General features: G+C 41.9%; 1 protein-coding gene across 6 annotated transcripts in view; it reads right to left on the bottom strand.

Moving 5' to 3' along the window:
• Nucleotides 1–16,014, bottom strand: part of cep295 (centrosomal protein 295) — a 26,867-nt gene extending 10,853 nt beyond the window's left edge. For 2 of the 6 annotated variants that reach the window (XM_039790759.1, XM_039790774.1), the window contains exons 1-18: nt 15,603–16,014; nt 15,160–15,360; nt 14,763–14,887; nt 14,570–14,663; nt 12,450–12,563; nt 12,217–12,357; nt 11,561–11,744; nt 11,167–11,346; nt 10,642–10,878; nt 8,556–8,650; nt 7,267–7,479; nt 6,499–6,575; nt 5,062–6,190; nt 3,659–3,842; nt 3,083–3,277; nt 2,078–2,314; nt 1,852–1,949; nt 861–957 (exon numbers count right to left, since the gene is read on the bottom strand). In XM_039790759.1, coding sequence (XP_039646693.1) covers nt 861–957; nt 1,852–1,949; nt 2,078–2,314; nt 3,083–3,277; nt 3,659–3,842; nt 5,062–6,190; nt 6,499–6,575; nt 7,267–7,479; nt 8,556–8,650; nt 10,642–10,878; nt 11,167–11,346; nt 11,561–11,744; nt 12,217–12,357; nt 12,450–12,563; nt 14,570–14,663; nt 14,763–14,887; nt 15,160–15,360; nt 15,603–15,701 — 3,700 coding nt within the window. In that variant the 5' untranslated portion in view covers nt 15,702–16,014. The remainder of the gene's footprint in view (nt 1–860; nt 958–1,851; nt 1,950–2,077; nt 2,315–3,082; nt 3,278–3,658; nt 3,843–5,061; nt 6,191–6,498; nt 6,576–7,266; nt 7,480–8,555; nt 8,651–10,641; nt 10,879–11,166; nt 11,347–11,560; nt 11,745–12,216; nt 12,358–12,449; nt 12,564–14,569; nt 14,664–14,762; nt 14,888–15,159; nt 15,361–15,602) is intronic. The other 4 variants (XM_039790782.1, XM_039790789.1, XM_039790788.1 and 1 more) reach the window with 4 other exon arrangements.

The raw sequence follows: 16,014 nt of genomic DNA, 5'->3' as shown, positions 1-16,014 counted from the left end.
CTTCATGGTTTCAGCAGTATACCAGTTTCATGGAATACCGTGGTATGAAAATTGACGGCTTATCTACGGTATGGAATTATTATTATTTTTCACAACTCCCATAGAAAATGGCTTTAAGTTTCAATTATAATAAAGCGTTTGTTTAACCAAAAACCTTCCGTTTTCATTCCTTTAAGGGTAATTGTTACTGATGATAATTGTGTAATATACCGTATATCGTGATATATTCTTAGACCAGGGATCTTCAACATCTGAAAGATGGGGGTCCTCAGAGTTAATGCAGGGGGGGCCTCCAAATTATTGCAAAATTTTGAAGTTTTTTCAAAAATTAAAAAGTCTTAACATGAATCTAACATTTTATTAGCAAATACTAATCCCCACTGATGATAGGCTTACTGGCCTATGGGTAAGGTAGTCACTTAGATATCCATCCCCAGATACAGTTCATCCTAAGGATTCACTGGGCCACATTTATGTTTTAACATAAAAACGATTTATGATTTATAAAATCATGCCAATAATTATTAGGCTACTTTTATACCATAGTATTCTAGGCAAGAAATGTATGTATAAAGGTTTTAGGCTGCCCTACAGGTTATTGTAGGCCCAATTTAATATGCAACTTCAGTTTATACAATATATGTAGTAGGGGGTCCCTGCTCCGTCTCTCTTTCAGTTAAGGAGTCCTTGGCCTAAAAAACATTGAAGACCCCTGTCTTCGATGGTTATCGTACTGTGAAATTACATTTTCCAAGATTTCACACAAGATTCAAAGCACAATCAACCACATGGACAAAAATCAGGAACAAACGACGACATAAGATCCGCGTGATACAAGACACGACCCTGCTGTCCCTTACCAGTGTTTACGTTTTGCTCAGGATCAGAGGTGATGTAGCTGCCGGTGGAGATGGTGGTGGAGGAGAGGCAGTCCGAATCAGGAGGCCTATGTACAGACTGACACACACAAACACACACACACAATAAATGTGTAAAGGAGAGAAACATAACAGATTAGAGAACCATTCATGTACACTCAATGAGCTCAGTTCAAGTGTAGAAACCTTCATGAAAAGTATTTTTAATTAAATACACTTCAGGTGGGGTAATTTCACATCATCGCTCAGAAAGAAACACACACACACACACTTTTAACTTACTTACTGTAGTGAAATGACGTAAATTTGCATTTGGAATAAGACATGTTCATGCACACAGACTCACTGAGCTCAGTTCAAGTGTAGAAACCCTCATGAAACGTATCTTTAATTAGACACACGTCAGGTCCAGTAATTTCACATCATCGCTCAAGTGTAAAGAAACCAAACACCACCCCAACATACTCACACTTACTCTTACATACACACACCATAAAAAGGAAGCCAGACAGAGACCCAATATAAAAGCTTCACAAACAAAACCAGAGGCAGATATTGCCCAGGTGCTCAGATTTGGCTGGTTTTATCACTAATCTACAATATGAACCTCAGAGAGTATTAAAGCTCTATGCCAACATGCAATGACATTTGTCATTTTCTAATTAGTACTATTATCACTGGTGTCTGCAGCATGCTGGCAAAATGTGTGCATAATCAATGCAAAATCATCACTCAAACTAACTGCAATTCACAGAGGGGACACGCTTACATTAAAGTTGACAACATGGCATTAAACAGAAAGATTATCTCCAACAGAGAGCAGCCAGATGCTCTGTCTCTGCATATGGACCAAAACGGTTCGTTCCCTTGTAACACTCTTATCAGCATCTGCTGCAAAGGTTTGCCACAACGTTGATGACTTAAAAAGAGAAGAAAGGACTAAGTTTAGTACATCTTCAGTTGTTCTGGTTACCTCTGTGGGGGATCTGTAACTTGGGATTGCAGGACCAGAGTAGTCAGCTCCTCTCCCAGAGTCAGAGGAAGGTGGTGAGATTATCCTCCGGACTAAATCTGGAAAACAATATTCCAACCAAGTGGAAATATCTTAATTTTTGCCCCATTATTATGTATCAAATGCTAACATTTTTTCTCTCATCTGTATTCTTCATCTCATCGCTCTTCAGCTGCCATCTACATACCAGACTCTGAGGATTCTGGAGATGTTCCTGCCCCCATCAGCTGCCTCTCTCTCCAGATGACACTGCTGGATCTCCCCGAGCTCGTTCCAGAGCTGGTTGATCGTTCAGCGGTCCGCTGCTCGCTGCTGGACCAAGAGGGTGTCTGCTGGGACGTGTCAGAGGCCACAGACGACTCTGAATCCTCTTGCATATCCCGGTCCACAGTGTGTGGCGGGACCTTCACACTATCCTCTGGACCTGAAGATAGGACACATCAACGACCCAATCAACTGAGTAATCCTGTCCATAGCTCGTCACACGTGTGTGGTGAAAACAATCCGTTAACCCTATTTTCCACCGGGAGCGTCAGTGCCGCGTTCTGGAGGTGCTGTGAACCCCCGCGAGCAATCGCTGCCATTCAAGTCAATGCTTGATATTCCACCAGCCGCGCCACGGAGCGTCCCAGAAGCGTCCCAGAAGCGTGCGTGAAGCGTCTCTCCGCTCCGCTAAAGACACGCAGCAGGTCTATTTTCACGTGAGCAGCTCCAACAGCCGGGCAGGAAGTGAAACAGCGAGTGTATTTACTAAAAGACACCCCCCAATATCATATATATATATATATATATATATATATATATATATATATATATATATATATATATATATATATATATATATATATATATATATATATATATATATGTCTCCTCTACAACACCACTGACGACGAGAGATTCATCTTGGAGTTGGAAAAACATAATAGACATTACAAATCTTTTGTATAAAGACAACGCCAGAAGAGAGAAGGCATGGAGTTTAGTTACAGGAGTGCTTGAAATGGAAGGTAGATACTAGCCTAATAAACACGTAATTGTTCTGTAAAGTACTTGCGAGTCGGGCAGCAAGACGCTCCGCTTCTGAGACGCTCCCGGTGTGGTATGCCGCGTGGCAGAGGACAGAACAAACCAGAACGCAGCCCAGTGGAAAAATCGGGGGTTATTCGTGTGTTTCTGGCGCTGATCTGACCTGTGACTTGGCTGGTGTCGGCTGGTGTCTCCACCTCTTGAATGGCACTAAGCTCATGTTGTTCAGTCATCATGTCCATGACGCCCAGCCTGACGCGGGTCACCGGGGGCTTTGCTGCTCGAGGAGGAGGAGGAGGAGGGAGGAGTACTGACACCGGGCCAGGTCCAGCAGGAACATTGCTCCGAGATATGAGATCTAAATGGAAAATAAAACATTAACAACAATTTTGATGATACTGCAGTGTTTTTACGGTTACTTTAAGTGCATGCCATTTAATTTGTAATGTAAGTACAACACTATCAATTATTCAGAAGTACAGTTTTGTATTTAAATGCTACTAGCATTAAAACTGTTTTATTAGTTAGTTAGTTTAATGGGAAATGTGTAAATCCATTCACTTAATTTTAATAACCAGTACTGAATAAAACAGCAAGGGACAAGGTGGCACTTTTTGGCAAGATCACCAAAATCAAAAGGGTAAATATATTAAGTAGAAAAGGTTTTCCATTCTGAAGTTAAATGGAAATTGTGTGAAAAAAATAAATAAAACTATGTGCAATCTGACATGTCAGTTACCGGTCTCACCACTGTTAGATGGCGGTTGCGGAGAGGATCCATCTCTCTCCTGAGGGTCTTCTAGGTGTGATAAAGTTCCTCCGTTAGACTCCTCTATAGCTCTCAGCAGGGACGCAAGTAATTTCAGGCGGGTCTGACCGATGTTCTCTGAAACTAACACTTCACTGGCAGCCTCTGGAACTGGCTGTGGGTAAGAAAATGCATCAGAAAAGTTATTTTCCCATACATGAACACAGACTCACTCAGTACGTTTACATACACAATATTCCCGTTTTTGCCCTTATTCCGAAAAAGACGATATTCTGACTAACATTCCCGTTTACATGTAGCCATGCAAAACAGGATTTTTTCAAAGCGTACCAGCAGTGCCAAACTTGTTGGACCGTGTGGACACAGCGTCCCTCTTTCATTCCTTCAACCAGCTTCTTGAAAAGGTTGGCGTAGCGATGTTTGCGCATATCCAAAAACCTGTTGATATCCAAGTCTTTGATAATGTTTAAAAGTAGCTGTGTTTCTCCTTATCGGGTCTCCAAACTTGCAAACTGTTGGCTGGTTGGTTTTTGTAGAGAAACCAGAGCAACGCACAGACATATTCTGAATACGCTGTATACATGTCCAAACAATGCCTCTAAAACCTGAATAATACCGGAATATCCCACGTCTTAATCGGAAAAAGCTATATTCGGAAAAAGGCCTTATTTGTCATATTCGGAATAATAGTGTGCATGTAAACATACTGACTGAGCTCAGTTCAAGTGTAGAAACCATCATGGAATGTATTTGTAATTAAATACACTTCAGGTCAGGTAATTTCACATCATCGCTCAGTGGACGGATGGACGCACAGACACACACACACACACAGACACACACGGACACACACGGACACACACGGACACACACGGACACACACGGACACACACGGACACACTCACTGAGCTCAGTTCAAGTGTAGAAACCATCATGGAACGTATTTTTAATTAAATACATTTCAGGTTTGGTAATTTTACATCATCGCTCAACACACACACAAACAAACATCTTGCTGTGGTTCTATTGCAATATTAGTTTTTTAAGATAATTTTTTGGGGCTTTCTTCCTTTATTAGATCATGACAGTGAATAGACAGGAATGGTGGGAGAGAGATGGGGGATGACACGCAGCAAAGGGCCGCAGGTCGGACTCGAACCCGGGCCGCTGCAAAGGACTCAGCCTACATGGGGCGCACGCTCTTACTGGGTGAGCTAGAGGTCGCCCCGCAATATATTTAAAAAAGGGCTCTTGAGCAGAGTTTACTTTATCTTTCCACGTACTACTTCTGTTTTATCTTTTTGTGTAGTAACCATACTTTGTCTGCTGTACTACAACAGAATCACCAGGGCCGTAATAGTCCCCTCACTTACTTGTGCATCAGTATGAATCAGAGCTTGCAGGGTCTCCTTTTGCCTCCTGATCTGCTCCATCTCCACTTCCTGTCTCTGTCGCTGCTCTTCCTGTCTCTGCCTCTCCTCCTCTTGCTGTCTCTGCTGCAGCGCAATTGCCTCCCTCCGCTCCAGCACCCTTCTCTGGACATCCTGCAGCTCTCGTCTCTGCCTCTCTTCCTCTTGCTGTCTCTGCTGCAGCGCCATTATCTCCCTCTGCTCCAGCACCCTTCTCTGGACATCCTGCAGCTCTCGTCTCTGCCTCTCCTCCTCTTGCTGTCTCTGCTCCAGCACCCTTCTCTGGACGTCCTGCAGCTCTCGTCTCTGCCTCTCTTCCTCTTGCTGTCTCTGCTCCAGCACCCTTCTCTGGACATCCTGCAGCTCTCGTCCCTGCCTCTCCTCCTCTTGCTGTCTCTGCTCCAGCACCCTTCTCTGGACGTCCTGCAGCTCTCGTCTCTGCCTCTCCATGTCGTCGTTCTCTCTGGAGTTCAGAGACCCAGTCCACAGGGAGCCATGCAGCAAGGTCCCAGGCATAACCGCTGCATGTCCTGGAACCAGAGTTGCACCATCTGTGACGCTCGGGCTAATGGCGTGGATGGGTTCAGAGGTTGGCTGGAGTGGGATGCCAGTTGAACGATGTGTTGGGAACAGTTTGTAAGGCAGCGGCTCTGAGGAGGGTCTCAATCTCTCTTTAAGGTGCTCCGTTACTCTCTCCATTATGTTGTCAGTCAGCAAGGCAGTGACATCTGGTCTCTGGTTCCTCTGACTGCTCGCAATAGATTCAACTTCATCGGGCAGCGACTTGGAGCCAACGCTTACAGGGGAGCTGGGAAGTCTTGAAGGTGAAGCCAACATGTCAGACTCTCTTGTAGGAACTTCCACAGAGGTTTGTGATTTGGTGTGGGTGTATTCTTGCACTGCAGGAGATGTAGGGAGTTGCAGAGGAGCTGGAAGATGCACAGACTGAGCACTGTGCAGACGTGGGCGAATTGGGACTGACGGCACAACAGCAGATAGCAACGATGTGGCGGACATGTTGTGACGAATTCGTAGAGCTCGCTGGTATTCCTCCAGGCGCTGACGAGCCACCTCTACTGACCTCTTGTGAATTCTGAAATAAAAAGGTGGTCCAAAGGAATACAACTTTTATTTAAACAGCCCAGTATCACAAAGCTGCCTTAAAGGGCTTTACAATCTGTAGAGCATCGGCACCCCCTATACTAAGATCCTCTAAAGCTGTATTATTTGAGGAATGGTTGTGATAAATATAGTGACAATTAAAGTAAGTAAGTACATATGAAGGGTTAATTATTCTGGCACATGTTGAGATACTACTTTAAAGAATAACTGCATGGCAAAAGGGATGAATGTGAATTGTTAACAACAAAAAAGTAGTTTATTTTCAGGCTTTAAACACACCTGTTTTGTTCCAGCAACCGCTGTTGATATTCTCTAATCCTTCTGTTGTGGTCATCTTCACCTGCAGGAGGCACCAGCTGTAGAGTGCAGAAGTAGCAATTACCCATCACTGAACTAAGTGAACTATACAGACCTCACTTTATGATGATATCTTAAAGCACATGTGTCAAACTCAAGGCCCGGGGGACAAATCCGGGCCCTTGCAAATTTTGACCCGGCCCTTTATTTCAATTTAGGTTCACAGCTAATTTTGACCCGACTAGTTGTGCACCACGCCAAAAAAAATACAGTTATACAATATAATTATGCGACACTGCCGTGCAGAATTTGACTGATTTACCGACTTTGAGACTCAGATTTCACCACAGAAGCAGAGAGATTTTCAATATTCAGGCTGTGAAACAGGTTGTGGTTTGTTTTTCATGACTAGCTAAATTCTACGATGGTTAAGAAACTTTTTTGCTGACTTTTTTAGGGTTTTATGTCGACCAAACTGTATGGGAGAAAGCTATAAGAGACATGCAACAATACAAAGTTAATAGACTTTTTTTTTGTTAAATAAAAGCATGTCAATAAACTCAACATGTCTGGCCCTTATTGTGATCGTCATTTCCAGTGTGGCCCGTAGTGAAATGGAGTTTGACACCCCTGTCTTAAAGGATGACACAGCAATACATGTAAATAATTTGAACTTGGCAGGAATATTAAAAAGGAAATATGAGAACAGGTTAACTTAGGATATCTTTGATGTTGTATCAAAGAGCCTACCTCAGTGACTAGACCAGGAGTGACAGAGGTGGCTTCCTGGTCATGGACAGATAGTTCTGTTTGGTTAATAGGAAGTCGCTGTGTCACAACCGCCTTCAAATCTTCTCTCTCCTGCTGGGCCTCAAGCAGCATCTGCTCCAATTTGGCTTTCTGCTCTTCCAGCTCCTGGAGCAAAACCACCTGCTGCTGCTTCTGGCTTTCGAGCTCCTCTTCCTGAATAAAAAAAAATGAGAAAAGACAAAAAACATTTGAGGCATCAGTTGTCTTAACGATAACAAAAGTTGAGACATTGCAGCTGGACTGAAAAGTGGAAGCCCAAACAAATCAAACAACATGTTCACAGCAGGAACAAACTGTAATGCAGAGGGAGATGTAACCACACCCTGCTCAACCCGCTCATGCTTCAGATAGAGGCTAGACTAATTAAGTTATGAGGAACACCTGGATCAATGAATTCCGACCAATCGCAAACAAAAATAACGCATGAAGCTTTTGGGATAACAATATAACCAGACACATACAGAATAACCTCTCTGACAAAGCGTCAAATTACAGTACCTTGGTGTAGTGTAAAACTCAGCACTCAATTATCAACTTTCTGCTTCCTATAACTTAATTTTTGATGTAATTTGTGTGTGGAATGCAGAAAGACAAGCAGAATCAATCAATTAATCAAATTAACGGCTGTGTCACAAACGAGAAAACAAGAGTGATTTACAATTTCAGCAGGCATAACCGAACACTGCATGTTTCTCCATGTTAATGTGGTCTAACAACTGTCACTGGATATACAGTACAAGCATTTCAACCTGTCTGATTACCTGCTCCTGCCTATATGTACTAGGGGTGGGGGAAAAAATCGATACAGCATAGTATCGCGATATTTTTCATGGCAATACCGTATCGATACACAGACGCCAAGTATCGATCTTTTATTATATATGTCTTGGTCAGTTTGTCTGCTTGACAATCCCATTTTGCAGCAATAAAATTGAAGTGAGATGAACAAGCAGAGAAATGTATCTTTTTACATAAAACAGATGTTGACAAAATTGTCCTTTGGGGACATCATTTGAAATTGGGAAAAATCTGAAATTGGAAAAAAGGTAAATACATTGCAATATATCGCAGAATATTGCAATATGTTTAAAATCGCAATAATATCGTATCGTGACATAAGTATCGGGATGATATCGTATCGTGAGGCCTCTGGTGATTCCCACCCCTAATGTGTACATGTACAAAAATAGTTCCTGCTCGGTGTCGTATAAATGGGAATCAGCATGTACCCTTTTTTTTCGTTCTTCAAACTCTTGGATTCTGTTGGCGAGTACATCAGGAGGTAGAGTATCTGCTGCAGTTGAATGTTCGGTTGTCTCCAACACTGGTCCAAGAAAAACACAAAATAATTATGATCTCACAACAACTAAGTATTGTGACGTTTTGCCTCAGGGAGGTATGTTTGGAAAACAAAACAGGAATAGGAAAATTTGAGAAGAATGAATTAAAAGCCCAAAGAAAGAAACAGTTGGGATAACTCAGTAGCCTAGAAGTAGTCTGAATTAGAGCCCGACCGATAAAGGATTTTTAAGGCCAATATCGATACAAATATTTAGTGATTTAAAAAATCTGATATATCGGCACATATACATATACATATACATACATACACATATATATATACATACATACATACATATATATATACATACATACATATATATACACATACATACATACATATATATACACACATACATATATATATACACACATATATATACACACATACATATATATATATACACACATATATATACACACATATACATCAACAGACTTCCCTAACATTAGTTATTTGAATGAATAATATGTTTGTTTTATTGTCAGAACATCAAAATATATTAAAGTTCTGATAAATAAAATTTATTTTTATAATATTTATTATTTATATAAAACAAACTTAAGATATGAAACTTAAAGTGATGGTTCGGAGTAATTTCACCCTAGGGTCCTTTGCACCATGATCTCGAGCCAAACACCCCCCCAGAAGCTTTTTTCACCTGGGTCGAACATTGGGAGCGTTAGCGTAGCGTAGCGTTATCAGCTGAATAGCTTAGCGCGAGCTAATGCTTGATCCCAGTGTCTCTTAACATTACCCCACTAATAATCCCGAAATGTACCAAACGTCACACAGTAATACAAATAGGTTATGCACTCATAAAACAGATGGATTGTAAAATTTGTAAATTACACCAGAAGTTTATGTAAATAACACTTGCCTGCTGGCTTCTGCTCTCTGCTGCTGCTGCTGCTTTACTACCGGGCAAAAGAGTGCTTAGGGACATCTACAAATTACAACACTGAAAAGAGATGCACAAAAATATTTATTAATTTAATGATTAAATAAGGTAATGTCTCCCAACACTTACCTCAATTATTACTTGTCTCCTGCTAGTTATACTACAGCACTTACTTTAAAAATTAAGTTAAATAAAAAATATTTTTCGTACTTTTTCGGTGTAATTTGGTTGTAGATGTCCCTAAGCTACTCGTCTTAAACAACAACAACAACAGAGAGCAGCCAGCAAGCAAGTGTATAATAAACTTCACAATTATACTTTAAACACACACAATCCCGTCGTTTCGCGTCGCATTCTATATACTAGTGTAGACCTTTGTATCATTTCGGCATGATTAGATATGGATAAGAGACACCAGGATCCAGCTAACAAGCTTACAGCGCTCGCTACTCTGCTAACTTCTCCCAATGTTAGACCCAGGTGAAAAAAGCTTCTGGGGGGGTGTTTGGCTCGAGGTCATGGTGCAAAGGACCCTAGGGTAAATTACTCCGAACCATCACTTTAAAGTCCTTTGAACAAAACACAATAACGACAACAAAAATCAAGGAGTCTCTGCCAACAGGGCCGCTGTAGAGCGCCCTCTGGTGGACAAACTACGCAACGCCAACACTCAGAACATGGTTGAAGGGTGTTTCATCTGTTTTTATTTTGTTTTTTAAATATTAATTTATCTGCCATTATAAATGCTGAAACTAATTGTTTGGAAAATGCCTGATATCAGCGGATAATATCGGCCCTCCGATATATCAGTCGGGCTCTAGTCTGAATCACTTTGACCATACAATTATATTTTAGAAATAGATGAAGATATAAATAAAAAACACATTTAGAACATATTTTCATAGCATTAATAATCACTATTAATATAGAGCTTGCCAAAGCTCAGATATATTTGTGTAAACAGGGAGGGGGAAAATGTGAAAATAATGAAATAAGAAAATAGAAACTGGATCACATCGTGCACGGTCTTCTAGACGAATTGGATTACAGCGGTTGACAGTGAATGACTTACCCGGGGGTGAGTGGCCAGGCTCAGCAAGCTCGATGGGGGGCAGTTTGTCTTTCTCCTCGCTGGTCAGAGAGCCTGTGTCGATGGTCGTGTCCCGCTCTGGGATCTGATCAGTGATGGCCGTCGGCGAATCGGCCGCAGGCGCGTGACTGCTGTGGTCGGTCCACTGATTCCTCTGGCTCCTGATACGATCCAGGAGTTTCTTCAACGCCCGTCTCGGAGCAGGTTTGGAGGGCTCCACTGCAAGTAAAGAAAAACGCTGAATGCAGTTCTGGCTTAGTAAAGATGAGTTTCAAGAAAATTACATCAAGCATATCACACAGGACAGTCAGATTGTATTCAGGGTTGGTAAATGTAAGAGGCTTGAACTTACTTAATTTATATAGAACAGTAAACCACAATTTGTGTATTGTTTTTTTGTGTAAATGCCAGAAAGTAACTGGCACTTTACTTTTAAAAATAAATCTTGTTACAACCTTTAAAGACAAATACATTTAGGTTTAATGTGTATGTGGTGCTTCTCTTCACCATGAGCAGATGTTTCCTGCTCGGTGCCTCCAGCATCCTGATCAGTGTCATGTTGTGCGTTTCTTGTTTCTTGTGCGGCGATTTCATCCAGTGTGATGTCCAGCTCTTGGTCCTGGCTGCCTGTGGACAGAGCTGGCAGAGGCTCAGGTGCCAGCTGGACCACCAGATCTCCTTTAACCCCTGGCATCAGACACAGCTGAGGTTTAATAAGGCTTCTCTACAACTATACATGTATGCTATATCTGGCTAAATTCAGGCTACTTACAACAAAATGATTTGCATGATTTTAAGAAAAGATAAAAGTACTGAAAACCGATGACACATACATGTTTTTCTGATTATTTGTTACAAAACACATTCATAGGTGAATACTTCACTCCTGAACAGTCCTTACTCCTCTCTCCAGTGTACATGTCCTCAAAGGCAAACTCTATCTCCCTCTGGAAGTCCTCCCTTGTCTCCTGTCGTTTATAGAGAGGCTGGAAAATCTGAGGAGGCATTTGTGATACCTGCTGTCTCCTCCTCAGCAGGTCTGTCTGCTGCATGTGCTCCAGTTCAACAAGCAAGCGTTCACGATCCTAAAAGAGAATAAAAACAGATTGTGTATTCACCCTAAACATTTGTTATCTCTCTTGGCACTCTGATACAAGACTACATGCTTAGGGGAAAACGTTTTATTCTGGTACCAACTCATTTTCCTATGAAGGACTGCACTAGGATTTGGGAGAACTGGTGTTCTGTTGCTATGACACAAATGCAACAATTAAACCCGGTTTACACGTTTTAAAATGCGTCTTGCGTCCACTTGTTCCCGGATCACCAAAACGCATTTTTAAACCAAGTGTAAACAGGGTCTTAATAATACAGTACAAACCACTACAATCTCTGCATTAAAGGTCAGTCTTCTTACTTTGGTGAATGGTGTTGTCTTGCTGTCAGTCAACAGTGTTTGCAACAGTGATGGCAAGTAAATCAGAGCAAATCTTCTGTCAGATACACAAGCTCAATTTTGGTGTCTATCTGTTCGTCAAGTAACAAATAAAATTGTACCTGCACGAGATGTTCCCTCCTCAGAGCTTCTTTCCCTCGGAGACGAGCCTTCTCAAGCTGCTCTTCTCTCCTCTTCTTGTCCTCCCTCTGTAAGTCCTGCAGTCTCCTCGCCTGCAGCTCAGCTCCCTCATGGGCATTAGGCTGTAGACACATGTGCAGATTAGACAACTCCGATAAAAAAGGGAGATAAACAAACCATGTGGTTAAGTGCATACAATAAATCAGACGATTACCTGCTTTGTGGCTTCCTCTCTGTCCACTGTGCTCTCAGGCATGTGATAATGCGTGGCAGCAAAGGCACTTACATCAGATTTCTTTACTATATGTGGCTTCTTGGAATCAATGCTCTGATTGAAAAAGAAACAAGACAATGTTACCTTGACTTCACCCAGAACCTAAACTTTGTAACTTGGAAAGCTTTGTAAACAGGATAAGACAAAACAGATCGGTAGCAATGCTTAGTTGTGTGTCAGGACGATAAATAGAGAGATCGTGCCTAAGGTGCTGACACATTAAGCCGATGGCTGACCGTTGAAAGAAAAGCCAGTCGAGATGAGTTGAGTCGGGTCCCCGAGGTCCAAAAAACTGCCTCGGAACAGACTGAGGCGACACCGACTTGAGAAACATAATACGTCTCCATAGCAGCAGGCGGCGCTACTCTGTATTGTTGCCCAAGAAATGACAACCGGCAGCCGATTGGACGAACGCGTCACATGGGTTTTGTTGTCTCCGAAAATTTCATAGACAGTATATATAATGGACCAATAGATCCCGTTGCTCTGGACGGAGACCAGTGAAGGTTATTAGAAGCACTTTTCCGGTGATGGCTGAGCGTTACTGAGCAGCCTCCAACTGAGAGAGACAACGTAGATGTGACGTGAGCAACCTGTCTGAAAGTTGTAAGTCTTCTGGTAGTTGTGCCGAGAGAAATCTCAATCATTCCCAATCTCACAGAGACGGAGAGCGTAGGTATATGTAAGGAGATAACATGGGCACAGGCTAATTACTGATCACTAACATGCTAGTTAACATTAGTAATTACTGATCACTAACATGCTAGTTAACATTAGCAATTAAACCTAAACAGCTAACGTAAGTCCAAACTGCCTGTGAGCTTCTCCTGTACTATACGGTAATTCCTCTACTGTGTGACAGTAAGTCTCGTGGTTATGACACAATCGTTAGCCTATTTTTATAAAAACGTCTGCTACGGAGCCATAACGTGAGCTACAAGGTAATGGAACCTTTTATACATTGTCGTGTTTCTTTAGAAATAAACAACGGACAAATAGAGTCTTTAAATGCTTCAGATGTAAAGTTAACGTCAAAAATGAAAGGGAGTCAATGGAACGCTAACGGCGGGTGACCTCTTGTTAGCATCAAAATGGCGCCAAAGGAGCTACGCATTCCAGACGCTCGCTTACACCCTTAGGAAATTCAAAGCCAGACTGTCATGGCGGCCGTTCAGAATACGATCTCACATTGGATTAAAATAGTTCACTGAAACTTGTTTCTGAAAACATTTTAAGAGAGAAATAGGCCATGCAGTTGCTGAATCTGTGTTCATTTCAGATCAACAAAGGTCAGTTTAAAAGATTTTCGTCAGATTTTGAGAGACTCTAGTCACCTCATTCTGCTCGCCATTTCCGGGTGAGTCCCGACTGCTCTGCCGGCGACCGAACATTTCAGGTCGGCCAAAATGAACGCCGACAGCCCCCCAGACGGACGACGGCACGGGACACACCGAACAGACTCGAGTCACTGACCTCGCCAGTCTGTCCAACGGCCGATTTTCGGCCTAGTGTGTCCACACCTTTAAGGCTGCATTCACATTAGGAGTGGAAAAAAAAAAAAATCGATACAGCATAGTATCGCGATATTTTTCGTGGCAATACTGTAACAATACACAGACGCAGAAGTATGGATCTTTTATGATATATGTGTTGGTCAGTTTGTCTGCTTGACAATCACATTTTGCACCAATAAAACTGAAGTGAGATGAACAAACAGAGAAATGTATCTTTTTAGATACAACAGATGTTGACAAAATTGTCCTTTCGGGACATCATTTCAAATTGGGAAAAATTTTAAGTTGGAAAAAAGGTAATACATTGCAATATATCGCAGAATATTGCAATATGTTTAAAATCGCAATAATATCGTATCGTGACATAAGTATCGGGATGATATCCTATTGTGAGGCCTCTGGTGATTCCCACCCCTAATTCCCATAGCCTCAGGCGCTTCGGCAACCATAAATTGCCGGACTGATTCTTACCATGAAGTGAAAAGTCAGCTAAATCCAGGTCAACAGAAAAAAAGTGTAAATTATATTACAGATTGGGCAAATCACCTGAATGGGGTTTGGAAGAGGCGGGGGGAGGCTGGCCACTTTTGCTGATCTTTCCTTTTCTGCCTGTAGTGCCTTCTTCCTGGCATTGATGGATCTACAGAGAAGCAAAAGGAATAGACTTAATGTTCAGTTAATTCTGATCAAATTCAAACAAACAAACGTCTTTCAAGCTAATGTTGGTGAGGCTGCTTACCGGCTTTGTCTCTCATCATCTTTAAGCCTTTGTGATTTGAGATCCTTTAAGGCTTCTCGATAACGCTCCTCTGCTTTGAAATGATTTTCCTCCTCCCTCTGAGCTATGGCGGCCAAGTCGGGTTCCTTGTGCAAAGAAATCAAAATCACTACACAAAAATTCAATGATTGGGACACTTTGTTCATCTCTTAGTGAAGTTGTTATCATGTGATGGTTTTCATTTCAGATGTTCCCCATGGTTTGGTCTTTGATAATGTCAGTTTCAGCGTCTCCAAATTCATCTTACCTATTGTTTGCACTGAGCAACTAACTCAACAGTGGACTAAAATGTTCCCAAGGGTAGTGACAGCTTCAACAGGTGTATTGTGTTCAACCAGCAACATAAATGTTATCTTACATGTTCTTTTGCACTCCTGTGTCCCTGACCGAGAAGCTTGAGGCTCTCCTGGTATAGATTCTGTAGCGTGTCGAGTTTCTCCCTCTGCTGTCGCTCCCAGTCCTTCCTCAGCTCCTCCTCCAGCTGCTCCAGCTCACGCTGCCGTCTCTGCTCAACCTCTCGGCGGATCTGCAGAGCGATGTACCGCTGCTGCTCCCGCACCTGGAGGTCAATGCAAAAATATACATGCAATTGCATAGTCAGCCTCAAAATAACAGATGCTTTTGAAAACTATTCAGAGGGGCGTTTTCATAAAAGTAGCTTAAAAAACGTTTAACACACTGCATATTTTGAGATACTAACTCATTATTTTAGGATAACGTTAACGGTACGGTAAGTACGGTAAGTTAAGCAGAAAAATCGCTGAAATGAACTTATGTTATTATCATCTGACATTAGCTTACCTGCTGTATTCGAAGTTTTCTCCTCCTTTCATGCTCCTCTCGTATTACCCGAGCCTCTTCGTTAGGACTCAGTCTTAATTTGGCCACTTTTCTCTTCATTTTCCTCAAATATGCTGGTGGACATTTCCCAAAAAGCAAGGTAGCTAGCTAACAACTAGCGTTAGCTAGCTACATTAGCCGTGCTAGTTGATATTAGCTAACGTTAGTTTATATTAGCTTCATTGTGTTGCAGACATTTACAACCATTACGACTCAGACAGCCATCGGAAAAGTTTAAAAAGTAAAATAAATGCAAATAATTTTAGGAAAAGGTAGCTAGCGCAAGACGACTCGCTAAATCAACACTATGTTTTGTTTATCGCCTGCCAACCTGAAAAAAAACAGTGAACGCTTTTTGTCCTAAACATCACTT

This window comes from Perca fluviatilis, chromosome 2 (genome assembly GCF_010015445.1).
Source record: "Perca fluviatilis chromosome 2, GENO_Pfluv_1.0, whole genome shotgun sequence".
Taxonomy (NCBI): Eukaryota; Metazoa; Chordata; class Actinopteri; order Perciformes; family Percidae; genus Perca; species Perca fluviatilis.
This window is presented reverse-complemented; position numbering and strand designations above follow the sequence as displayed.